This window comes from Cololabis saira, chromosome 6 (genome assembly GCF_033807715.1).
Source record: "Cololabis saira isolate AMF1-May2022 chromosome 6, fColSai1.1, whole genome shotgun sequence".
NCBI lineage: Eukaryota > Metazoa > Chordata > Actinopteri > Beloniformes > Belonidae > Cololabis > Cololabis saira.
In genome coordinates this window covers 31,667,909-31,695,280 of record NC_084592.1, presented here as the reverse complement: position 1 = coordinate 31,695,280, position 27,372 = coordinate 31,667,909, and the positions used below count along the sequence as shown (strand labels likewise).

Here is a 27,372-nt window from a genome sequence, read left to right as displayed (position 1 = left end):
TGTTTATTTTATATGAAAAAACGAAATGCTTTGATTTAAAGTTTAAAGTGCTTTAATAGCATTGTACTTTCATGACTGTAGAGACAGCCAACCATACTAGTAACTGAAATATCCTCCTATGCTATGTATGTCCACATCAGCCCAGATGTATAATATAGCCTACAGGTGAACAATATGGTGTAAAAGTTAATTTATTTCAATAATTCAACTAGAATATGGTGTAAAAGTTAATTTATTTCAATAATTCAACTAGAATATGGTGTAAAAGTTAATTTATTTAAATAATTCAACTAGAATATGGTGTAAAAGTTAATTTGTTTCAATAATTCAACTAGAATATGGTGTAAAAGTTAATTTATTTCAATAATTCAACTAGAATATGGTGTAAAAGTTAATTTATTTCAATAATTCAACTAGAATATGGTGTAAAAGTTAATTTGTTTCAATAATTCAACTAGAATATGGTGTAAAAGTTAATTTGTTTCAATAATTCAACTAGAATATGGGGTAAAGGTTCATTTATTTCAAAAATTCAACTAGAATATGGTGTAAAAGTTAATGAAAATGCGGTACAAATCGTGTCCCGTATTAGTTCAATACGGGACGCAACATTTTTTTCTCAAATAAAGGACAATTCCGTATTTTACGGGACGGGTGGCAACCCTATCTGTATCTACACCCAGGACTGTGTTGATTTGCCGCCCACTGTTTTGACACACATGTTTGTCACTGTGCAGTGGCGATGTGAGAATAACAGCGCAACTGCTCAGCCAGTCTCGGTTCAAAACTTTCCACAATTTTCCAACTTCCGCGTCAAGTCACTTGTGGTCAACTGGTGCCCTGACCTGGACCAGCGCCACTCGTGGGCAAAGCAAGAACTGCAGGTACTCTTTTCAGTGTTTTTTGGAGTGTGCGCATGTGGACGCGTCAAACGCAGGATACATGTGTCGGCCATGACGCGGTCGCGTACGCGTTCTGAACAGCAAGTATATTCGCCCCTTAATGGAAACAAATACATTTTGCAAAAACTCCTGTGTCTGTATATTGCACGAAAGGGGTTTGAAAATGTAATGTTTTGCAAAAACAATAAAAAAAAGAATAGGCAGCCTGCGGCTAAATCATGCAGGAATAACTGGAATGAGCCCTTCTGCATCTTTCATTCCAGTTATTCCATCTGGATTGTACATCTGTGTAACCAGCCAGACAGGGTTTATTTCTTGGATGACTTCTAATTTCTCTCACCAGCCAAACTTGCCGCAACTCCTAAAATCCTACTTCCTCTCCCTCTTCCACCTGTGGGGTCTGATTGCATCGAGAAAGAGATAAAGTTATGTTCATCACCTCTAATATCTCTATGTGGGCCTAATAAACGGGGATTGATGGGGGCATAGATAAGAAAACTCATACATAACACATTTGAAGGTTTCTGTACATGGATGGACTGAATGGACACAACAACATCATTTATTGTCTTTCATAGCTCAAGAAAGGTTTTTTGAGTCATCATTTCATGACTTTTTAAATCAATTGCTCATCTGTAAAATTGTGGTTGTTCTCCAGAGATCCCACAGACCCACAAACCTGGTTCCTAGCATATCCAGACTGCATCCAGGTAGACATTTTTGACTTTCTGGACCACAAAAACGTCACATAAACTTTTATTTTTGCATAAATGGATTCAAACCACATATGCAGGCGGTTTTGAATGTAATTGTGACCAGATTTGTATGCATCTCAGTCTCAAATAGTTTGGCTGATAAAACAGGATTTCAAATTGTCTTTTGTGTCATTTGCCATGTAACACACACAACTAGGGCTAACAAAGTGACAGAAAGGATGTGGGATTCCTCTGTTCACTAGCCTCAGTTGTCTAACAGCTGACGTACCTGGACAACTCACCTCACTGTACCAACATACTGCTGGAGAGAGCTGCTCAAAATGAAAAAGTATTCTCAGCCTTCTCCGTCTCTGGCACTTTCTTGTCAGTTGCAGAAACTTTGCATCACAGCTACACATAACAACACTAACAAAGCCAATTCCCCACCATTTTGGTTTGTTTACAACCATTTTATGTGTGCAGGTTACCATGGATACCATGTGGCTTAGGGAACATCAGCAAGGACATACAGATCTAATCTGATCACTTGCAAAATAATAGTAATATAAACAGTTAGGAAGATCCGATTCTAATCAGATATGCTAACATTTGGATTTGGACTGGCAGTGTGAACATGTATGATCTCTTCATGTAGCTGGCTCAACATATAAGGGGCTTGTTTTGTAACAATTTGTAGATTAGATTAGATTCATTCATTCCTCCCTCAATGGGGGGAATTATCTTTGTGCAGCAGCAGTACACACAATACACACGCAGGGAAAGGGTAAAAAAAAGTAAAAAAATATATAATTATAAAATATAAACAGTACATACATTGGAATTAAAATAAAAGTAGTGCAGTATGGGAAAGAAAGAAAAACAGTGCAAAAAAAAAGCAGGTAGGATGTGTATGGGGTAGGGAGATATTACACATCATGTTATTATTGTCCGTTAGCTACTAAGAGCAGGCCTGCTTGTACAGTCTGATGGCAGCGGGGAGGAAGGACCTGCGATGCCTCTCAGTGACGCATCGCGGGTGATGAAGCCGGTCGCTGATGGAGCTCTCCAGGGCTCTGACAGTCTCATGAAGGGGGTGGGAGACATTGTCCATGATGGATGACAGCTTAGCCACCATCCTCCTCTCCCCCACCACCTCCACAGGGTCGAGACTGCAGCCCAGGACAGAGCCGGCTTTCTTCACCACTTTGTCCAGTCTCTTCCTCTCTGCTGCAGTGATGCTGCTGCTCAAGCAGACCACCAAGATGGCCGACGCCACCACAGAGTCATAGAAGGTCCTCAGGAGGCCGTACCTCACTCAGAAGGACCTCAGTCTCCGCAGCAGGTGGAGTCAGCTTCGGCCCTTTTTGTAGAGAGCCTGGGTGTTTACAGTCCAGTCCAGTTTTTTGTTCAAGTGAACACCCAGGTACTTGTAAGAGTCCACTATTTCTATGTCCGTTCCCTGGATGTTCACCGGCGAGGGGGGGACTTTGCCCCGGCGGAAGTCGACTACCAGCTCTTTCGTTTTCCCAGCATTAATCTGGAGGCGGTTCTGCTGGCACCAGTCTACAAATCTGTGGTTCAGTTCTCGGTACTCCCTCTCGTCTCCGTTGTTGGTGGGGCCGACGATGGCGGTCCCCTGTGGCGCTCCTGTGCTGCAGACCACCATGTCAGACGCACGGTGGTCGTAGATGAAAGCCATTTCTTATTGTGAGCAGAAGTAAAGATGGCTGGACTGGTTGCAGATAAAGATATTAACCTGCTAAAACATATCAACATACATTGCCATTATTCTTGGAAGGTTTTTAAAGGAAAAGGACTAATTCAAAAAAATTCACTTTGCAATTCAGTTTTATTGACATTTTAAAATATTGCATTATAAGTTTTGCACCAAAACTGTAATGAAAATATACAGGTGTTTTGGTAGATACTGCTGAGGAGTTGTACCAACTTACTCCAAATAGCAGGGATAGAAACATTTTGAACACTGAATTAGAGTAAGACCCCATGGATGTTTGCCACTGACAGTAATTGCAGACAGATTTCACACAGCTTGGTATGAACTGATTCTAAATATAATATGACTGTGAGGTTATGTGAAGGGCAACGGGCAATGTTAAACATAACAAGAATCGGTCAAGAAATGGTTGCTCTTCTCTGCATGTGCCTTCCCAACTGGTATTTTAACCTTTCAGAAAAGCCAGCAGAGAATATAAGAACATAATTGGAAGAAGGTCAAAGGTTTGTGCAGGAAACATCTCTGCTGCACGTTCTATCCGGGTTGTGTCAGGCTTAGAAAAGGTTTTTGGGCATATGGGCATTTGGATTTTTTGCTGCACTCTAAACTGCGTCTGGATCAACACAAACAACAAATCTTTGTGTCCGTGGCCACGTTCTAATGTTCCAGGGCAGTGATGATGATGTCTGTTGCCCAGTGAGTAACATGATGATAATCTTCTTTGAAAAGGGTTGTGTATCTCCATAAAGATCATTATTTTTACATAAATACCACATTCATCAGCGGCCATACCTGTCTGTGTAAGTGTCCCTCAGTGGAGTCAATCCTTCTGTCAACAAAGAGCTTTTTCTGTGTCAGTTTTATTTATTCATTATCCAGGTTTTACTTATTCACATTGTGCTCTTCAGTAAACAGATCGGGCTACATGAACAGCATGAACCTGATTCAGCTACTTTTGCTCTTTATCTTTTGCATGTGCATGTACTTTTTATAATATCTACATTCTTTTGTCTCCTCTGGCTTCTCTCTGCACCTGCATATCCATATTCTACTGCTTGTACATTGAAAAGGAGGCTATTTCAAAGACGAATATCATCACGTTTTAGCGTACTAGGTTAGTATCATCTTGCAGATTAATGTTGAGTAGAAACATAATGAAATTCAGTCAGCATGGTTCAGATCCAGTGTTTGTATCCCACTGCATCTATTGGGATTCAGCAGAAGTTTAGCAGACAAATCTGCTCATTCACAATTAATGCAGAGGGCATACGCTGTGACACCAAGGAATCCTGCTTTCACGTGTGAAGACTGAGAAATAGCAGGTAACAACTGCCTCATACGTTATCAACCCAACATAGAACTGATAAAAACTAATATACTCAACAAAATAGTTTGATTTTATTTATCATGAACTGCTTCCTGATGTGTAAAATACAGGTTATTAGTTCATAAAGTGGAGTGTCAACATGCTTTATGTTGTTGATGGTTTTTTGGGAGTTTTTTTTGTCTTTTTTCTCGTGGAAGTGGTCTTTCGTGGCAGGAATAGGTGTGTGAACACCTTCGAATAAGCTTGTTTTCTCCATTAATTCAGACTACATAAAACCTGATCTGATCTACATCTGAGTCACAGTAAAAGGTAATGCAATGTGCTGTTGATAACATAATAATAATTAAAGTAAGCTGATTACACAGAAGTATAATTTGTCATGTCTTTTTTTGTATACCCATTAAACATTTAAAATGCTGGAGGAAAATATAATTTAATCCTTGCCGTTACAAGCTGGCTAAACCGCCTTTGGCAGCAACTTCAAGGAAGTGTTTCAGTGCTTCTGGATCAGACCTACGCAGCGTTCAGGAGGAAAGTTTGACCAATCCCCTTTGAGACATCCTACAGCTCTCTTGAGGTCTTTCTGACTGAACCACTCCAAAGGTGGATTTTCATTTACTGGAGCTTTCTTTAGTAAATTTGTTTCTATACTTGTATACTTGTTCTATACGCGTCATTTTTGTAAAAGTATCATTCATCTTCTACTAAGCTTCAGCTGGTGGACATTATTCAATAGGTTATTCTGGGAAACTTGGGAAGTAATCTATCAGGTCTATCCGTCTATCAGGGTTGTATTGAAGCAGGGAAACATCTAAAACACGCAGTAGACTGGCCCTCGAGTACCGGCTGGTGTGCACCCCTCTATATAGTTACATACGATGAATGGAATAGATTGTTCTTTTCAAGAGTCTTTTTTACTCATTTATGGAAATGGATCCAGGTTAATGTTTCTGTTCACAGATTTTAAATCAATCCTTATTGAGGTTGAAGTTGTATAAGGGTTATCCCAGAAACACTCCGTTTGTACTTGAGCCTGATAATACCCTATTACAATAGCATAAACACATCTTCACAAGCTTTGATTTAAACAGAAGTGTCTGCTATAGAAAATCAGCATATCATTATTTGGAGATCTTAGGTGATTCCATGCAAGCACAGGAACATCCAAATAACTGCAAGTCTTGTTTATAGCTTCCACATTTTTTGTCTGCATGAAAACGGTCATTTTAACAAACCTTCTGCTCACATATAAAAATTGTAATATCAAAATTGTGAACTACTTTATATTTTACCACGAGCATGTCTGAGCCAACTTATCATTTTTCCAGTATTTCTACCCTCATTTGATTATTTTTGACCGCCTCAGACAGAACACGAACAGAGTTATGTGTCTACATTACTCTCCTGAAGAAAACCTGTGTAACAATATTAATTATTTGAAAACGGGTGCTTGGCTCTGTGCCTCAGGAGTTATGCTACCGATCATTTTATTATAAAGGTCGGCCTGATTTATTAAACAGTTAAAGGACGTTTTCTTTCATGATAACATCCACATCTCATTTACAGGGGGTCAAATTGTGTAATCTTGTCAATTCCAATGATATCTCTCTCATACATGCAAGCTGTCTTTTTGCGATTGTTGCCTTGACACGCTGGATTTGTCTGTGGTGGTGAAAACAAACACCCCGTCAATTAGCTGTGTCTTCTGAGTAATACAGTCCACAGAGGGATCTAAAGGGGTGGTGGGTTTGCTTTCTTTCCTTCTGTTTGATTAATTTGAGGTTTAGTCACTACAGCATCTTAGTAAGAGGGTTACAAAGGGTTATCTTTGTCAAAAGGTCTTGACAAAGATAATCATCCACGCTACCAATTGAAAATTTAGAACTCCCCCATTTTTCCATTTTGATTAAGTTTAAGCAGCTCAAGTCTGGTAAATGGTACTTAAGGCCAGAGGTCTAAAATTAGTTTTGGACACTAAAAGCTGAAAAATAATGTACAAAAACAATATACAAGTAATGATCATACAATAATGCCATTTTCTGGGAACAATGAGTTCAAAACTGTTAAAAACTGTTGCTGTTCCACGAGAAAACAAGACAATTAACTCTGTACATGAATATGTGAATTCCCAGGTGTCTGAATACGTTATTTTCAACAGTGATGCACTGCTGAAAGTTCTGTGTTTATACTTAAAAAAGGCCCCAAAAAACAATTAACAACAGACTGATGATTATATTTCTAAAAGATGTTCATATTTCCTTTGGAGAAATTGTAAAGAAAGCCAGTGAGAGCAGTTACTCTGACAGGAAGAGGTCTCGCAGACCCAAAGCCATAATGGAGTCAAAAGACATGTTTCTGAGGATGAGGAGTTTCCATGAAGGAAAACACTTCACGGATTGTGACAGGCCAAGTGGCTGTCAGAAAGCCACTGCCTTTCAAAATAGGAAAAAAAGAGGTTTGGTCTGCACTGTAAAGCACTGCAAGCAGACCATTGAAGAGTGGAAGAAGGTCTTATGTTCAGATGATTGAAATTTGATATTTTTAGTCTTCATGGATGAGTTTCGGATGCCATCAAGTGCGCAAAAACAGTTCTTCAGTGTGTGATAGACACATGGTGGAGGAGGTGTGGTTGAAAGATTAAAAAGAAATTACCTTTTAAACTAGACCACTAGTACCAAATTCGACATATCTAGCTCTGCGGTAAAATACTTTGGATGGCCAAGCAATGACTTATATCAGCATTTCAGATTTTTATATTCAATATATGGTTATGACTCAGGTACATTAGGTAATTATATTACATTTTTGAGCTTCTATGTAAACACCAACCCTTATAAAAGAAAAAATAGAAATGCACCAATCAGGATTTTAAGGGGCCGATCGCCAAAAGCAGTATCTGCCAATCACGATAGTGCCGATCACTGATCACAGCATGATTTTGCACACACCTGCAAACTCTTCAATATTGTTGTCCCATGTACACAACACATTGTATTATTAGGTATACAAATTAGGAGATGAGAAAGTATCATGAATTGACCACTGTTTTATTGCAGGCTGAGGGAATATGCAATATTTCACACTCTAGAGACTCTTACAGACGACTTAGACTCGGCTTACAAAGAGTAAGTGTAGCTTAGTACTGTAGTTTACGCTTAGATTTGGAATTGATTGACTTTGAAGTGGGAATCGGCAAATATCCATCCAACTTTACCTTTTGCTTTTGTAACGTTCAGTTGAGTTAGTGGCATTGCTGCGCGCTCCTTTTCTTTCCCTGCCTTAGCAGCAGCCAACTTTGAAAATTCAATATTCTCCTAGACGTGAAAAAACTTTCAAATCTCGTATCAGGTTCTTTGTGTTGAAATTCTTTTTGTAGCATTCCTCCTCGGGGTATCTCCTTTGCACACACCTGCAAACTACAAATTTGTTGTCCTTTTCAGACATTGTAAAACTCCCATACCGGCGATGCCATTTTCAGAGTTTATGCTTTGCAGAGACGGTCACGCCCCCTTAAGAGACCTGGGCCTGAGATGTGGGAACGCACGCTATGGTGGCGGTTTAGTGTTGTAAACGTCATCTGATCGGCCTGCTTTGATCTATTTTGAGAACTCCGCTCAAAACCGATAGGGGCACTATCGGTAAATTGCGATTGGTTGCCGATCGATCGGTGCATCTCTAATAAAAAATAACAATTGTATTTTGATGGTTGTGACATTTTGTAGGCCTAATACCTCTAACACCTGATCTTGTCCCTTTTTCTGCAGTTTAGCTTAAAATAAAAAAAGAATACAATCAGCTCATATTGGCCTACTTGAAAAATACTTTAAGATTCACATATTTCTTTTTTGCAATGGATGTCTTAGCACAGTCAAAATAACAGCAAGTACTGAGTTACAGCTACTTTTGTCAGTCATCCATCTCAGTAGCTTCGTGTAAAGCTTTCCAATATCCTATTTTAGTTAGGAAGCACAAACCCCAAGCTACAAGGTCAGCCTCCATATACAGTGTTTAGAGAGAGATACATTGAAATAAATTGAACTCTTTAACACCTCAGCTTCAGTCAATCAAATTGATGCTACACAGCTAAAGCTAGCCAATACATACATACATACATACATACATACATACATACATACATACATACATACATACATACATACATACATACATACATACATACATACATACATACATACATACATACATACATACATACATACATACATACATACATACATACATACATACATACATATGTGGTGCCGAAGAACGGGAGTCGGAGGCGGAGTATGAATGTTGAAAGCCGGCGCGAGCCGTTTATTAACATCAGCCATTCAAACCACAACAACACAGAACCGGGGGCGTAACGTCCGTCGCTGCGCCCTATCCGGGCGGAACCACATTAACCCGCAGAGGGTTCCTAAGTGAATTATGTAACCCACTACACCAGCCCCCCCAGAATTCACCCATAGTCAAAATCCCCCCGCCGCGGGGGAACGACAGCCCGACCCCTACGGGTGCGAAAAACCGGGGTCGAGGGGGGCGGGGTCGAAGGTGCGGCCGCACCAACCGCAGAGCCGGGGGGCCGACGCGCCAACAGCAGCGCGGGCCTCTCAACCGGGGGCAGGGACGAGGGCCCAGGGGGCCGGCCCCTACGAGGGGCTTGTGCCAACTCCAATGGCCGGGAAATGTCCACGTGGGCCGGCTTAACCCTATCCACAGAGACAGTCTCAGGCCTACCGCCCATGTCCACAACCAAGCTCTTAACCCCGTGCTGCAGGACCCTAAACGGCCCGTCGTAGGGAGGGCGCAGGGGGCCGCGGTGGGCATCATGGCGAACGAACACGAAATCCGTCGAGCGCAGACTGGTGGGCACCTTGAAGGTGGGGGAGCCGTGCTGTGATGTAGGGATGGGCGTGAACGCCCCAGCGGCCTCCAGCAGGGCGGCGCGCTGCGTGGCTGGCGACCAGGGGGCAGTGGCGCTCGGGATGAAATCCCCCGGAACCCGCAGGGTCTGCCCGTAGACCAACTCAGCAGAAGAGGACTGCAGGTCTTCCTTGGGGGCGCACCTCAGGCCCAGGAGGACCCATGGGAGTTTATCCACCCAGTTGCCATCCGTTAAGCTCGCGCGGAGGGCTGCCTTCATCGAACGGTGGAACCTCTCCACCAGGCCGTTCGCCTGGGGGTGGTAGGCCGTGGTGCGGTGTAGTTTGACCCCCAAACCGTCCGCGACCGCGTTCCATAGCTCCGCAGTAAACTGCGGGCCGCGGTCCGAGGAGAGGTCGGAAGGGGTCCCGAAACGCGCAACCCACGTCCCGATGAATGCCCGGGCCACGTCGGAAGAGGTTGTCGAGGCGAGGGGAATGGCCTCGGGCCAGCGCGTCGTTCTGTCGACCACCGTGAGGAGATAGGTGAAGCCCTGCGAAGGGGGCAGCGGACCAACCAGGTCGACGTGAACGTGGTCGAACCTCCGCTCCGGAACAGTGAAGGTTTCAAAGGGGGCCCTGGTGTGACGGTGCACCTTAGCCCGCTGGCAGGCCACACACGCGTCGACCCACGCCCTCACGTCCTTCTTCAGCCCCTGCCACACAAACTTCTGAGAAACCAACCTAACGGTCGGCTTTCTGCCAGGGTGGGAGAGATTGTGCACCGCCTCAAACACGCCCCGCCTCCAGTCAGCAGGAACCAGCGGTCGAGGCTGGCCAGTAGAGAGGTCACACCACAGTCTGACACCCGAGTCACCGACCGCGACCTCCTCCAGGCGCAACCCGGTGTCGGAGGCCCTGAGGGCCTGGATCCCGCGGTCCGAGGCCTGGTCCGCGCCCATGCCGGCGTAGTCGACACCCAACTGGACCGCCCCTACAACCGCCCTGGAGAGGCAGTCCGCGACCACGTTGTCCTTACCGGCGACGTGTCGGACGTCGGTGGTGTACTCCGATATAAACGCCAACTGGCGCTGCTGGCGGGCAGACCACGGTTCAGCCACTTTAGACATGGAGAACGTGAGGGGTTTGTGGTCCACGAAAGCCGTAAAATCCCGACCCTCCAGGAGGAAACGGAAGTGGCGGATTGCCAGGAAGAGGGCCAGGAGTTCCCTGTCGAACGCACTGTATTTGCGCTCTCTGGGGGTCAACTGGCGGCTGAAAAAGGCGAGCGGCTGCCAGGCGCCGCCGACCCACTGCTCATGCACTGCGCCGACGGCGTAATCCGACGCGTCGGTCGTGACTGCCACCGGAGCCCCAGGTGCCGGGTGAGCCAGCAGAGCCGCCTGGCTCAGGGCAGCCTTGGTGGCCTCGAACGCGGCCTCCCTCTCGGCCGTCCAGTCGACGGCCTGGTTGGCAGACTTGCCTTTGAGAGCCTCGTACAGCAGGCGCATGGTGTGGGCTGCCCGGCGGATGAACCGGTGATAGAATGTCACCATCCCGAGAAATTCTCGGAGCGCCCCAGCGGTATCCGGGCGGGGAAAAGCAGCAACGGCCTCCACCTTCGACGGAAGGGGGGCGGCCCCGTCCTTGTTGATGAGGTGCCCAAGGAAGTGGATTGAGGGCAACCCGAACTGGCACTTAGCCGGGTTCACGATGAGGCCGTGCTCGCTGAGCCGTGTGAAGAGGCCCCGGAGGTGCGCCAGGTGCTCCCCCTCCGAGGAGCTGGCGACGAGAATGTCGTCCAGGTAGACGAAAACGTAAGGCATGTCCCTGAGCGCCGAGTCCATCAGCCGTTGGAAGGACTGAGCCGCATTCTTAAGTCCAAACGGCATGCGCAGAAACTCGAATAAGCCAAACGGCGTGACTACGGCCGTCTTAGGGACGTCAGCGGGACGCACGGGGACCTGGTGGTAACCACGCACCAGGTCCACCTTAGAAAAAATCAGCTTACCCGCCAGGTGCACGGAGAAGTCCTGGATGTGCGGGACTGGGTAGCGATCGGGAGTAGTGGCGTCATTCAAACGGCGGTAATCGCCGCACGGCCGCCACCCACCCCCTGGCTTGGGGGCGATGTGGAGCGGCGACGCCCACGGGCTGTCCGAACGCCGAACGATGCCAAGGCGCTCCATGTTGGCGAACTCAGACCTGGCGACCTCGAGCCTCTCGGGGTTGAGCCGCCGGGCCCTAGCATGGACCGGGGGGCCCTCGGTCACGATGTGGTGCTCCACACCATGTTTGGTCGTGGCCGCAGAGAAGGTGGGTTCAGTCAGGCTGGGAAACTCACCGAGGAGGATCTGGTAGTTGTCCCCCTCCGAGAGCGAGCCGGAGAGCCCACTGCAGGTCGCCTCCCCAGAAACACACGCGATCGTGGAGAAGGTCAGCGCGTCAACAAGGCGGCCGTTCTTGACGTCCACCAGCAAACCGTGCGCGCACAAAAAATCAGCGCCGACGAGGGGGAAAGAGATGTCAGCAGTGACAAAGTCCCACGTGAATCGCTGACCCCCAAAACACAAGTCCACGGTCCTCGTGCCGTAGGAGCGGATAGGGGTGTTGTCTGCAGACGTCAGTGGCGGCCCCTGGGAACCACCGGCGGTGTCGTCCGCCGTAGCCGGCAGCACACTCCTCTGTGCGCCGGTGTCGCAGAGGAACTTGAGTCCAGAGATGGCGTCTCGGACAAACAACAGCCGGTTCGTCGTGCCTGCGCTCACGGCTGCTACTGAGCGCAGGCTCTGGCGTTTCCCGCCGCGTAGGTACAGGGGGGACGGCACTTGCTCGCCTTAGCGCCAAAGCGTGCATGGTAATAGCACATACCAGAGCCGGCGCCGCCGTCAGCAGCAGTGAGTCCCTTCTTGGTCGGCGTGTCGCCACCCGCAGGTGTATAGCTGCGTGTCAGGGCCAGCACCTCCGGGGTGCAACGCTGAGCAGCCAGGAAAAAACGATCAGCCTCCTCGGCCAGGGCGCGGGGCTCCGTAATAACAGTGTTGGCCAGAGCTGTCTGAACGCGAGGAGGCATGTGGCGGAGGAACAGCTCAACAAAAAGAAAGTTGGGCTCCTCTGCACCCAGCAGGTTCAACATCACCTCCATCAGCTCGGAAGGTTTGCTGTCCCCAAGTCCCTGGATTGCAAACAGCCGTCTGGCCCGTTCTGCCCGCGACAGCTCAAAAGTCTTGAGGAGGTAAGCTTTAAAAGCCTCATATTTATTCCGGGCTGGAGGGGTGGTGATGAAACTCACCGACCTGGTCGCTGTGGAACTCCCCAGCGCCGAGACAACGTGGTAATAGCGCGCATCGTCGTCTGTGACGTTGCGGAGCGCGAACTGCGCCTCGGTCTGGGCGAACCATGCCGCCGCTGATGTCTCCCAAAACTCCGGCAACTTCAGAAAAGTAGCGTTGTTTGCCATGTTCGGTTCAGTCTCTGAGTCTTCAGCGAGACTGACGTCGGGGTCACCAGTGTGGTGCCGAAGAACGGGAGTCGGAGGCGGAGTATGAATGTTGAAAGCCGGCGCGAGCCGTTTATTAACATCAGCCATTCAAACCACAACAACACAGAACCGGGGGCGTAACGTCCGTCGCTGCGCCCTATCCGGGCGGAACCACATTAACCCGCAGAGGGTTCCTAAGTGAATTATGTAACCCACTACACATACATACATACATACATACTTTGAAGTAGAAATTTGTAGCAAGCACGAGGAGATTTGGTTGCTAGGCGCAACACTGATGTAGCTGCCAGTGAATAGGATGCATCAACTCATGAATATTCCAGAGCAAAGTGCAAATAAACCTTTTAAGGAACACACAGTATATTGTTGTTCCAGCAGAACGCTGACTGGTGTTGCACTGCTATTCAGCATTTGCAATTTGGGGCTACACTCAAAACATTGGGGGCTAAACCCATGCAAAAACCGCTTGTCGACGCCTCAGGCATCTAACACAAATTCTAATACTGCATTCCATTCATTGGCACTGTGAAGTGTGTGCATTTACCCAAATACACATAACGCACTTGCCGCAGCTACACTGTCGGGTTAAAGTTGATCCTAACATTAACCACATGAGGTGAACTGGTAACCAACGACATCTCTTTGTGTGTACTCTGTCTGCTCAACTTACATTAGACAGGCATCAAAAACAACTTCTTTTCTTCCATTAATTATTTTTAAATATCCAAGTAAACAGCTGAGGAAAGGAGCACACACCAAGAGAGTGAAGTTCCCACCTGAAGCAACACACAATACTCAGTTGTGCTGGTTGTCAGGCCAAACAGCCTTGAGCTGTTTACAACGGCAAGCCTTCCACAAAAGGACCTTTTCTGGGGTACAGCTTCAAATTCTGTTTAATAATAAGCTCAACTATTAAATCTGAGATGGATATATCACAGATGACTGTCAGAGCAGAAATTCTTAAGACATACAAAGACACAGATGAACCACCAGATAAAATGTGTGATGTGACAGCAGTTGTAGGAATAAATCCATTGAGAGTTATAACCCCAGTCATCAGTTCCCCTCAGGTTTTCTGTGGATTTACGCAAGTTGGTGGTTTTACGGTCTGTAACTTTAGTCTTTCAGTTCAGTCCCAGAGGTCTCATTAAAACAACTTCCAGCAGCAGCACACAGATGTTTTCAGCAAAAATTGCTGAAAAGGGTTTGGATTATCAGCAATTGCTTGGTTATGTTTGATAAACACAGTCTGTTGATCTACAGTATATTAAAATGACTGTCATTATATACATGTTCAGTTAACTAGCTTTGCACCTAAATACAGGGGTCGATTCCAAGATAAGGAGTTATATATTATCTAAATGTGTTAGTTTGTTATTTACAAACTAATGATCGTGACCCAACCAAAAACTCACAGAACAAAGACTAAAACATTATCTACTGTATTTCCCTCCATAATAAAAGCAGCACCAGATGACAAAACACAACTAATGCCAGCAGTTTTATATGTGTTTCTATGGGATTTACACTTTGAAACTGAATCCTAATAAGCCAAAGTGGGTATTACAGTCTTTTTTTGAAATCTTTCTGGAAACTTGTGTGATCAATTCTATACTGTGATACATCATGTGAAATTGTCTGGCAGCGACTGTCACTTTAGCAGACAAGTGTTAGCTACCTGGTTGGAGATGATTGTATTGTTGCTGTTTTATGTACCAGGTCCAAGCTTGATCAATCTACTTACTACCATTGTACTGTTGAGAAACAAGTTATACACTTTGGCAAGTTTGTTCATTTCTTTTATGATTAAAAAATAAAGTAAAGCGGATATTAAGTAAGTTAAGAACTTGTTAGAACTATTAAGGTGTCTAAAGTGACCAAACAAAAAGCCTGGACTTAAAACATCTCTGTCGCTTGGTTTTACATCACATCATAGATAGATTTGAGTATTATCCAGCTTTCCGATTTTTACCTCCACTCAATTTTACCTTATTCAGCATTTTCTGTTCTTCGAACTGGGTGGCAAAATGCTGTAACACAAATATCAAAGAGACACAACCCATGGAGGAGAGGAAGAGGGATGAGTCAAGTATCTGGCTCTACTCCACACAACTGAGCTCCGAACAAAGACATAGTTGAAAAGGGAGCTGGTAGGCATGAGACGATATGAAAATTTCATATCACGATATTAGTGGACAAAAATATCATGATTACGATATTATCACGATATTAGCGTGTCGCTTATAAAATTCTTAAAATGCAAGGAAAAACACTAACCGTGGATCCACTGGTTCCTTCAGAACATTTATTCTCAAATCATTCTCAACACAGTGACACTTGAGGTAGAGAACAAATAGTGTACTGTAAATGTTATGCATTACAAAGTGTAAACTATAGTACCGGTACTTATTTGAACTTTCTTTTTTTGTAAGAAAATACTTCCCTGAGAGTCGAAAGAAATAAGTGACAAATAGAAATAACGTGACAAAGTAGAGCCAAATGCACACTGATTGTATTACTCTCTGAAACTTTAACAGTGGCTGGCTGCCTGCTGCTTAGTACGGCTCTCTGGAAAAATAATAAAAGAAAGGCACTGCTCTGTAGTATACAAAACAAAAGCTGCATGGCCAACACAAAGATTGAGTGAAAATAAAGTGCCACAGTAGTCAAATGCACACGGATTGTACTACTCTCTGAAAAAATATTAAATAAATAATAATAATAAATAATATTAAAAAAGGAAAAGGATGCCACAAATATTTAATCGAAACCACAGGAAACTGTCAATATATCTCCATTAACATGTAATCCTCTTTTGTTTCTCAATCCCTCTCTTAACATGCAGACTCTATGGTGAGCTGACAAACTGCACATACCTGGTGGCCCTGAACATGGGCTGCTACTGGCCCAACCGAATGGTTGACGAGTTCTTCATCCGCGTCCACAGGCACTACTTCCACGACTGCTCGCTGTCCGGGCGACTTCTCAGGGACCCTCCAAACCGCATCCTGGGTCCTTTTATTGCTGTGCCCATCCTGGTTACCCTCATCATGACAGCGCTGGTGGTGTGGAGGAGCAAGCGGAGTGAAGGGATTGTCTAGTGAAGGGAAATGGGGGTGGGGGTGGGGTCACAAGACTCAAGAAAAGAGGTACTTTCTGTCTCTAAGGCTATACCGTCTTCACCCTCAGTGACCAAAGGATCTCTTCTCATGGGTGTGAATGTCGGGTGAAAGGGAGACCAGAATTACTACATTGTGGACCTGAAGGAGGAGCTGAACAAGACTTAAATCCAGATCCTGCGTCAGCACACCAGTGTGAAGCCATTGCAATCACATCTTTGTACATGGTTGAAAGTCATTTTCTTAGGTTTACAGAGCATGAACATGTTCACCAGAATTTAATCTGGACCAGAACAGTGACTGGTGATAAGATTATGTAAATATGATAATAATTTTACCTGGGAAAACTGCTTGCAGAGATTTAGGATTTGATGGTGATCCTGTCACACAAGTAAGAATTCAACAGCTGTTTTTGATAACCATGAAAGACAGTCCCTTCTACAACATTCAAGTCAGCAGGAAAAAAATTGAAATGTTTAAATAATAAAGATACACAGACTTCTGTTAGAGAACCCAGGGATAGTTATTTTATGTGTGTGCATACAGTATACTGGAAATATATGTAGAATGTACAATTTTGTGATTCAATGTAATGATTTTGTCTAATATATTGAAAGTACACAATACTACCTAGTAGATAGTGTAGATGGACAACCACTAAGATAATGTGGCAGATGTTCAGTGCAGGTGAGGATGGTCACTCCACAGCGGTGGAAGCCCTGGTCGGGATTTGCAGGGACGATATTGTGTTTTCATCCTGTATCAGCATGATAATTACAATGTTAAAAAAGACAGAAATGATAATAAAGAGGAGAAAAATTCCACTGTGGGAAAACCACTATTTCAGCTAAAGACGAGATGAAGGAGTGGGGTAAGTTAACCAATGCTCAGCTCTACCAAGAACTGCCACGGCCCAAATCACATTTTGCGTATCACAGGCCTTAGGTTTCATCAGATTGTATCATCTGCCATTGTGATTGCCGTTTGATTTTTTTTTTTTTTACTTATATTTTTAGATGTTTTCTTTCCCCTGTAAATTCATTTGACCTGTAACATGCCTGCCAGCAAAACATACTTGAAATACACCCACACATTGTATTTAGTGCCAAAAGATGATAAAAAAAACAGATGGCAATGTTAGTTACGAAATGTCTAATATTTTGCTGGTGTGAATTTTAATGATTGATTTTGGAAATCCATGATAATTAAGTAAAGTTAAATAAAATGTCTGATTAATCTGTCAAATATATTTGGTTTCTTGTTAAATGATAATGTGTTCAGCATTGTTTGTTTGTTTTTTGAAGAGAAGCCCTCTGTTGAATCATGTTGAACCTGAGGATGCAATAGATGTGCAACCATGAATGTTTCGGGGTGTTCTTATGATTTATGGATCCCACCAAAAGAATCCAGGTCCTGTATGATGGAAACTATTCACCCAGCACATACATACAAGCAAGTTAGTGGGAAAATCTTAGCCTTGTTTAGGCTCAAACTGGAATAAAAATATATATTGATGTTATGGCCAACACTTCAGTCATTACCATGTTATTCTGATCTTTTCCAAGCATTTGTCAAAACTTGACTCAAGAATGTTGTTTTAGTGGAGACCACGAGTTGTCACTAAAAACAAGTTTATTTCATACAACTAAAATGAGGCTGTCAAACTACAAAAAAAAAAGAGAAAAATCCATGAGAGAGAAAAGCCCTCCTCATCTGGCTTTTCTATATAAGGTAAACTAAATCAATCCAACTCCTGCATGAAAAGGCCACCACGGAAGAGGCTGAGAACAGCATATAGTTCTTTGAAGATGCAGCCATAAGTGAATTTGAAAACAATTCTCGTACGTATGTATTATGTCAGAGTAGTGACCTGTCCAGGGTGCTGGATGAGGTAAAGGCTACGCCTCCCCTCCCCAGCATCATGCACAGCTAGCACACACACATTGTCGGATTCAATTTTCATGTTGGATGGGATCAAGTGAGAACAAGAATATTTATTTGTCTTTCTTTTTACTATGTAAGCAATACTTGACATCACATCAACCCCTTAAGTCATTTTACAGTAGCTCTGTGTTGTATCACCTTAGAAGGACTTACTGCTATCAAGAATAACCTCCTGCATGGGCTCTAACCGATCTTATTTAGGGGGTGACTCTCCCTGGTGAATAATTTAAAGAGAACAAGGGGGAATTGAGGAGACTTAAGAACAGCATCAACATGTGAGAGTGAGGGCAGCAAATATTTTGACTGCAGCAGTGATGCACAGTACAGTTGTTGTGTAATTAGCAAAAATGTTGTGTGGAATAGGTTTTCCCAAAATAGGAATAGGTTTTCTCAAACTTGAAAACACTTAGAACTGTGGTTTTCTTGAATGATTTCCTAAGAGAAGCTAAATATGGTATCCCAGCCATAGATGAAATATATAGCAATGCTTGTAGTATTGCCTTTTGTGATACAGCAACCCTGCACACTATTGGTAAGACAGAGTCGTCACCACACGCATCGTCTTTCTACTACTACACTACAGCTGCAGCTGCTGTCTTGACCTCTTCTGCTTCTTCTGAAATGAAGACTGTTAGTGGCTGTCGCAAAGACTCACATTCAGAGAATGAAGAACAGGTTTCCCTCCATGTCCTCTATCGTTGCTGGGTGTCTCTCATTTTTTGTTTCATGATGTCTTGTCAAAAATCTTTTGTTTCATTGAGGATAACATTGGAAATTACAATGTGGCAGTGGGGTAAAGGCAAAGGCAGTGAAAATCTGCAATGAAAAAATGTATAAAAGACACATTAGACTGGGATTTAGTCTCAACCTTAGCAGTTTACTTTTAAAGTAGTTGCAGATTTATAACAAGCTTCAACTGCTGCCTTCATTCTTGCATTCTCAGCCATAGAAGAGGGAAGGTGGCTACTCTCTGTTCAGCCCTGCAATATGTCCTCCTCCACGCTACACACACCAGGAGAGAGGACCGAGCACTGGTTAACCTCTGACTCTAAGCTCTGAGAACAGTTGTCAGCCATACAGCTGCCAATCTTTGCAACACGGCATGGAAGCATATTTCTTCTAAAGAGTAAACCGGAATTCACACAGTAAAACAAAATCTACACATGGCTAAGCACGAGGTTGCTAAACTATAATTTGACAAGCACTGATGCTACCTTAAATTTCTTGCTATGATCACATTTAATTGTTGAGTTATCTGATTTTGAGCTGATGTTACTTGTGCTTTTTTTCTTGTTTTCTTCTCATTAACAGCACTTGGAAGCAATGTTTCCCTTCGCTAGATGACTGACCTGGTCTCAATCTTGGAAGATTAGATGGCACTTACTAAAAAGAGCAAGGATACCCACTCATATGCACAGTCATGTTTCTTCCCAGCAGACTGACGGACACACAAAGGGCAGAACGTTGCTGTAGATTGTTTGTCTTGTCTTTGAGGAGTAATCCAAAGATCTCCAACATCCTCCCTTTCCTCAGTGCTTTTGTCTTTCTCTGTATGTAGTTTGATAGGGCGCCAAGTATCTGTGCTGCAAGTAATAAAAGCAGGCTTGTCTATAATCAAGATAAACAAAGTCAACAGATATTCTTCTTTAGTGAGGCATGCAATATGAAAGTAAATTTGTGCAGCAACGGGGCTTTGGACTCTATAAACTTTTGAACTTTATGGAATAATTTGGCAACTCGAAAATAATATTGTCTGACCTAGGCGGGTTTTTAATGCATATACTGGAAGTCTGAATCATGCATTGTGTTAAATATTACAGAACTTTTTATGGCAAGTAAAAGTTACAAAGTGGTTGCGATAACTCAAGGAGACCATATATTTACTAAAGTATCTAGGTAATGTTTAAACTCTGCTGGTAAGTGACAAGCCAGTGTTCAGCAGGTGCATGTCAACTTTGTCTTCAACCAAGGTGGAAACTCATTCCTAGCCAAGTCGCTGACTGGACCGGCTATGCATGAACCATCTGGTCTGAATGCAGCAGTATGCAAGCTTGATTAATGAATGCTCTCTGTAAGTACTCTCCTGTGTAATTAGCAGTGTGCCAAGTAAGTGGAGTCTGTACATCATTTAGACATTGTATCTGTGAGCTTGGCTACCAAATGCCTCGAAAAGATGTGGCAATGGGTCATTAACACACTTGTGTAGACACTGAGGACAAGCTTCATTTCAATCAGGTGTGGTGGAGTTGAGAAACATCTTAAACACCCAGGACACTAATCCCCAAGGACAGGAAATAAGGAACACTGTTGTAATGATAATTTAGTACAAAAAGCTACATATTTAAGCTCCCTTCACAGCATGTCTTAAAGAAAAGAAATCAATAATCTGAAGCATTCTCAGTGCATAGAGGCCAAAAGTGCCTAAACTAAGCCTAGACTGCAAACCTGAGATCTCCAATACCTTAGACGGCACTGGGATACGAACCATGATTCATCAGTAGCTGATACAACCACATCTATTTAACCCTTTTGCCACTAACATTTTTGAGCTTTACATGGATTAAAGTTCTCCGTACTGGGTACGGATTTCCGTCCTGGGGATTTTTTGGGGATATTTTTTTATGAGATCAGCGCAAATCCGACAAAAAATATGAACACCGGGGTGTCTGTAGCGCCGCGGTGACTTGTCGAACGGCGCCCACTGCAGTCAATCAGCTGTTGGCTGTGCACACACAGTAAAGTTCTCCTATGGTTTTAGATGCACGTAACCTGACACCTAATAACTCAGCCTAGGCTGAGTTATGGTTCTGCGTCAAAACGACGCCGTGCCTACGGCGTGTGGTTGGCTCTTTTCTACGTTTATGTGTGATTTTTTTTTTTTATTTATTTTTTTTGCACAATAGTTGTCCTTATCTCTTTGATTCACTGTGACTGGAAAAAGTCGGATAAACCATTCAGAAAAAGATCGCTAAATAGCGGTCGCGGGGGGTACTGCACCAGGGTTTCCGTTGTCCGGTAATTGCCGGACTTTGTCCGGTAAAATATGCCGAAGTCCGGTATTTTATAATCTCTCCGGTCAAAATGTCCGGTGAAAATACTCACTGGGGCTGCGGGACTAGGGACTAGAGTCCCCGGGAGTACCGCGGAGGGACACGCCGAGCCCCGGTGCCGGGAGCAGCTGCGGCGCCGACATCCACGTGTGCGTTGATTTATGGTTCCGCGTCGCACCGACGCAGAGCTTACGGCGTAGGGTTCGCGGCGACGCGCACCCTACGCCAGACCCTACGGCGTAGGCTCTGCGTTGGTGTGACGCAGAACCATAATTCCGGCTTAAAAGTAAACAACATGCGCCCAAGTACCCGTGCATGACAGGCAGACACACACGGGGAGAAGAGACAATTTCTTTAATTTTTATTTTTTTTTAAAAACTTTATCCTTATGAACGCAATTGTTATATACGGTAGTCCAACTTTCCTTATTTTAATCAGAACACTTTCTTTTTTCCTCTTCGGCGTGGAGTAGTGGGCTTGGAGCGGCAGCCATCGATTAGTTTTTTCTTTTTAGATCCGAGGCTTTGCGTAGATGGCGGCTTCCGCAACTTTCAGGCGCTTTTTCAGCGCAAGCAAACTTTATAGATGAGGCCCCAGGACTGTTACCGCAGTACCGCGCAGTAGTACTCGGTGCCGGGAGCCGGGAGCCGGGAGGAAGCGGAGCTGCGGCGCCGACATCCACGGTGCGTTGATTTATGGTTCCGCGTCGCACCGACGCAGAGCCTACGGCGTAGAGTACGCGTCGCTGCGTACCTTACGCCGTAGGTTACGCGCAAGGTTCTGCAATATTTATTTATTTTTTGAAGTTAACTCACAGGAATAGATTATACATTTACGTTTTCAATCGCAACGGAAAGAAAGAAGGATATGATTACAACACGTAACAGGTATGGTCTACCTTGTAATCCAAACTTGCAACCTATCCTTCCCCCTGATGGTTGAAATGACTAAATTTAAACCACCGGGGGGGGGGGGGGGGTCTGAAAACTTTCCGTCCTGGGATTTTTTTTTGCTTTAATCCCTGGCTTTAACTACAACAGGGTTACATAGATATTTTTGAATCAAAGGGACTTTGTTAGGAGCTGGTATGACGATTTCATCTTAATGATCTCATAGTGCTTGGTCTGGATTGTGTTTGTGAACTGGATTTATTAACATGGACTGATACTTTTGAGAGCAAACTGACAACACACGAAAGGGCATTCTGGTAGTTTTGATCTTTTGTTCTTCTTCTGTCCCCCTTAAAGGGTTGCTACAGCAGATCAGTAGTTTCCATCTTACCCTGTGTTCTGCATTCTTGATTGATCTTTTGCATTGTGAAAAGCATTCGGTTTTGCAAAAGTAACACGATTAGTCTGGCAGTTTCAACAGTAGGCTACTCTATATGGTAAAAAACAGCTAGCGACTTCTTTAGTTTTGTCAGGACTCTGTTTTTAAAAAATGTCTGACTGTGCATTCAAAGAATGGAAGAAGGAACTTGATCTGATCAAAAGTCAACAGAGACGTTTATTCTGCAGAATGTATGTGAGCTCATGGGTCTACACCAGCCAGTCCTCAGGTGAAAGACGACAACCTGGCAAGCACAATAGACATTTACACTTTAAGTGGAGGAGGCATGGTTTAGACTTTGCCGCTCCAAAGTGGTTGGGGAATTACGTTATGAAACCTTTGACAATCATTACAGTATATAGTTGTATTCACAAATACTAAAAAAGAAGTCTTGTCTCAACCACATCCAGAGGTGTTGTCTGTGTCTGAGGGCTCAAAGGCATGTAGGACAGTGGAAATATGAATTTTAATCCAACAACTCAGTATTCCACTATTTAAATTTGTTCATTGGATCTATATAATTATCAAACTGTCGAGATAAAAAAATAAAAATAGATTACACACAGTTTCTATTGGGGATTGTTTGGTAACTGAGCACTAATATTGTGGGGGAAATATGTAGTGAAGACTTTTCAAAGTTTTTTATTGGCTGATATCCCTTTTATGTCCAGGGTTATTTTTATGAGCAGATGACTCACACAGCAGATGAGCATCACGGATGACACAGATGGCATCCAACATCTGGCACCAGCAGGTTGCCACGAGTAGGAAAACAATCCTAGGGGCATTACCAACTCTGGACACTACGGGATAGGCTCGTGTAGGTAGACCATCAGTGGAAAACAACATGCTCAACCGCTTTACTAACAAAAGGTTTCGGAGCATCTTCGTCTAGGATTCCATCTTATTCAAAATCTTCCTGCAGCTAAAGTTCATCTGGTCAATATCTGTGCAAACAAAAATGAGAGTATGCAAAGGAAAGAGGAAGTGCAATATCCGAGAAAATGACGTCATACCAGCCTCCTCTCAGTAACCCCTCATGCTGATAACAGACAATATAATGTCCTCCACAGATGTCTACCACTGATGTTCATGCATGTCACTTTCTTTTCTTAGAATGGAGCCCCTCTTGCTCCCATGTGCTTCTGGTGTATTTCTGTCTTATTCACAACCTCCCAGTGGAACCAACACAGGGAGGTCCCACCATGACATTTCAATCTAATTTGAGTTAAACTGGAATAGTCTCTATTTGAATAAATCCCATGGACAAAAATAAAGACCAGGCTGACATTCAAGGTTGCAAAGTCTTGCCGTGTGCATCTGTAAGCCATGCAGCTACAATTTATCTTCTCATTATATTAAACAGTCTCATCAGAGCAGTCTCACGCTCTGCACTCCGATGCATTAAAGTCATCTCTCTCTAGAGACAGTGGAGGAAGAGGGAGAGATGAGGGATCCAGGGAATGAACTATGTTGGGTGGATGGGAACATAAAGGAGTGGTGTAGAACAAAAAATACATTTACAGTCGGAAAAACTACTTGGAAGAAAATCGTGAAATGAATACGTTTTCAGTGAGACAGTCATTTGGCATCACAACGTGCATAAACCTATTTGCTGTCTCAAATGTCTGGCGTGTATAAATATCAAACACATTTGAAGGGGACTTACAGAATGTCACAAAAAAGCAGAAAGAGCATATTTATCTGGGATCAATTCCATTATCTGTCCTGAGATTGGCAAAAAAAAACAGAATGGGGAGGTGGCCATACAAGCAAAGTAAGGCATGACTTAATTATACTTTAATTATAAAACCAAAACAAAATGTTAAGTAAGATGGAACTAACAAAACCATACCACCCCTGTCCTTTCACACATGAAGGAAAATGGGCATCATTACCACCTTCTGTTGATCTTCATCCAGGTGAAGTCCTGGATGAAGATCCCTAGTTTACCATAAACCATTGATTGGTACAAATTAGGTAAACCCTAATAAACCGAGCAGTCAACTATTTAAATAATTAGATGTAAGTGATCTTTAAAAGGAAGCTATGAGAACAAAATCTGGCATAAAATAAATGGAGCATCACACAGTAGATTTCTAATGAAAGTAATTTTCTTTTCTTTTGGAATTCCACATGTATACAAACTTGAACAAGGTTCTATTGTGTGCATTATAACTGCTGATCGTTTATAACGCTGCTGTAGCAAAAACACATGCGATAGCTGACAGTTTGATGGTAATAAAAGAGGAGTTACTAAACTTTCCCCACAACTGTAGATGTTTGCTGTGACAGAAGTTACACAGAAAATTTCTCTTTTTTTCCCATTTCATTATCTCAGCACCAAAAAAGACCCGAAAGAATGGCCGATTAGATTAGACTGTGGTATCTCAGCTGCTCACAGTCTACTTTGAGTATATGAAAATGTAGTTCTCTTGAGATTTTAATACATAGCATTCCCCAAAGATCACTTAGAATGATGCAAAAATAAAACCAAGCGAGCATCTGCACTGCATGCGGGAACGTGCTCTTGATGAAACGGGTCAGGGGAACACGGCCGGGCTGGTTGAAGTTCACAGAGAAAAGGCTATAGCATCTCAGAAAACCAGTATATCATCTTTGAATCCACAGCAGTTTAAATGAGATGGTCAGCAACAGGAGCGAACTTTGTTGTGGTAAAATCCTTGTAGAGCATCAGCAGGAGACGGATGCTGGTGGGGGGGGGGGAGGTTGGACTCCACCATCTGTGCTGCAAAATAACAATGTTTACTCTGATGGTCCCTTAATGCGTCTTGTTAAAATATTTTTTCGGTGTCAAGGATTGATATGATGACCCAATTAGTGTGTAGCTAATGTACATGTGTTTTAACATGGTTCTACCTAAACTGCAGCATTTAATTTTAATCTAAATTTAAATTTGAGCGTGATTGCTGTGACAGCAAACACAACTTCAGCTGATCTGCAGTTAAACTGTCTAAAAACTGGAAGAACGCTATACGTCAGTAGTCATTTTAAATGAGTTGTTTTACATGCAAAATAGTTTTTACTTCTACCAAAATAATATTTATTTACTGTGATAAATAATGAACATCTATTTAACCCTTTTGCCACTAACATTTTTGAGCTTTAACTACAACAGGGTTACATAGATATTTTTGAATCAAATGGACTTTGTTAGGAGCTGGTATGACGATTTCATCTTAATGATCTCATAGTGCTTGGTCTGGATTGTGTTTGTGAACTGGATTTATTGACATGGACTGATACTTTTGAGAGCAAACTGACAACACACGAAAGGGCATTCTGGTAGTTTTGATCTTTTGTTCTTCTTCTGTCCCCCTTAAAGGGTTGCTACAGCAGATCAGTAGTTTCCATCTTACCCTGTGTTCTGCATTCTTGATTGATCTTTTGCATTGTGAAAAGCATTCGGTTTTGCAAAAGTAACACGATTAGTCTGGCAGTTTCAACAGTAGGCTACTCTATATGGTAAAAAACAGCTAGCGACTTCTTTAGTTTTGTCAGGACTCGGTTTTTAAAGAATGTCTGACTGTGCATTCAAAGAAGAGGGAACTTGATCTGATCAACAGAGACGTTTATTCTGCAGAATGTATGTGAGCTCATGGGTCTACACCAGCCAGTCCTCAGGTGAAAGACGACAACCTGGCAAGCACAATAGACATTTACACTTTAAGTGGAGGAGGCATGTGTTACAACCAAAAACGTAATAACGGCCAATAACGTAATAACGGCCAATAATGTAATAATTTTGGCCATTTCAAATGTAATAAAGCCAATAGTGTAATAATGTGCCAATAATGTAATAAAAAAAAAGTTTTATTACATTATTGGCACATTATTACACTATTGGTTGTAACAATCCCGACCCCCCCTAGAGAGAGAGAGAGAGAGAGAGAGAGAGAGAGAGAGAGAGAGAGAGAGAGAGAGAGAGAGAGAGAGAGAGATTTTTGATTTTTAAAAAGCCCTTTATTAAATTAGCACAAACCGGGCCATTTCAACAAATAAAGTTACGTCCAATACAAGAAAAATGTCTTGAGACTAAAAACCAAAACCAGAAAAAAACAAACAAACAAAACAAACCAGTTCAAAAACGTAGTTCTTACTTTTGCTGTTCAAAATGTTACAGCCCAGCAAAAACAACTACTCTCAAAAGTGTAAAATCAAGGAGTTTTCTACGACTGAACACAACACATCCTGCACACCCCAGATATTCACAAAGACTTCAGTCTTATTTATCAGTCTGTAAAACTCAAACTCTACTCGGAGCCGAGCTGCCAGCATCCCAGTCAGCATCAAAACCACATCTTCCGTCCCCTCACCCCTCACACGGTTTTTCCTTGTTTTCCAAATAGCAAGCTTAGCCTGTCCTGAGATTAAATTGATAAGTATGTGTACGGTTTTGTTCTTGACAGAATAGCGTGGACCATAAATAAACAAACAAAAAGAAAATTGTTCCCCTAAACCCTGAAACCATGTCTCTAACAGTCTGAAAAGCCCTGTCAACCTACCACACTGAATAAACAGATGATAGACTGTTTCAGATTGTGAACAGAAGAGACAGCCCTCCCCTGTGTCAGGATTGAGGCGTGCCAGATACCTGTTTGTAGCTATGGCCCCATGTACAATCCTCCACTGGAGGTCCCCCGTCCGTTTATCAACGGGGGGTTTGTACAGGGACCGCCAACAGCCCCTCGGGGACGACCCCCTGCCAAAAAACTCCGTCCACCTCGACACCTTCACTCCCACCAGAGAGCGGAGATTTGAGACCTTCACACTTAAATGGTATAGCGCCTTCTTTCCCAGAGTCTCAAAATCCCCCAACTCTGGGGTCCTAAAGGACAGCAAGATGTCCTCTTCATCTTGCCACTGATCACCAGCAAGAGAGA

At 43.5% G+C, this 27,372-nt stretch overlaps 1 protein-coding gene across 1 annotated transcript in view; it reads left to right on the top strand.

Annotated features, from left to right (window-relative positions):
- The window catches only part of ramp1 (receptor activity modifying protein 1), a 100,873-nt gene extending 83,258 nt beyond the window's left edge, over positions 1–17,615 (top strand). Inside the window, exon 3 of the mRNA XM_061724545.1 lies at positions 15,872–17,615. Within this exon, the coding sequence (XP_061580529.1) occupies positions 15,872–16,127 (256 nt within the window). The 3' untranslated portion in view covers positions 16,128–17,615. The remainder of the gene's footprint in view (positions 1–15,871) is intronic.
- The last annotated feature ends 9,757 nt before the right edge of the window (positions 17,616–27,372 follow it).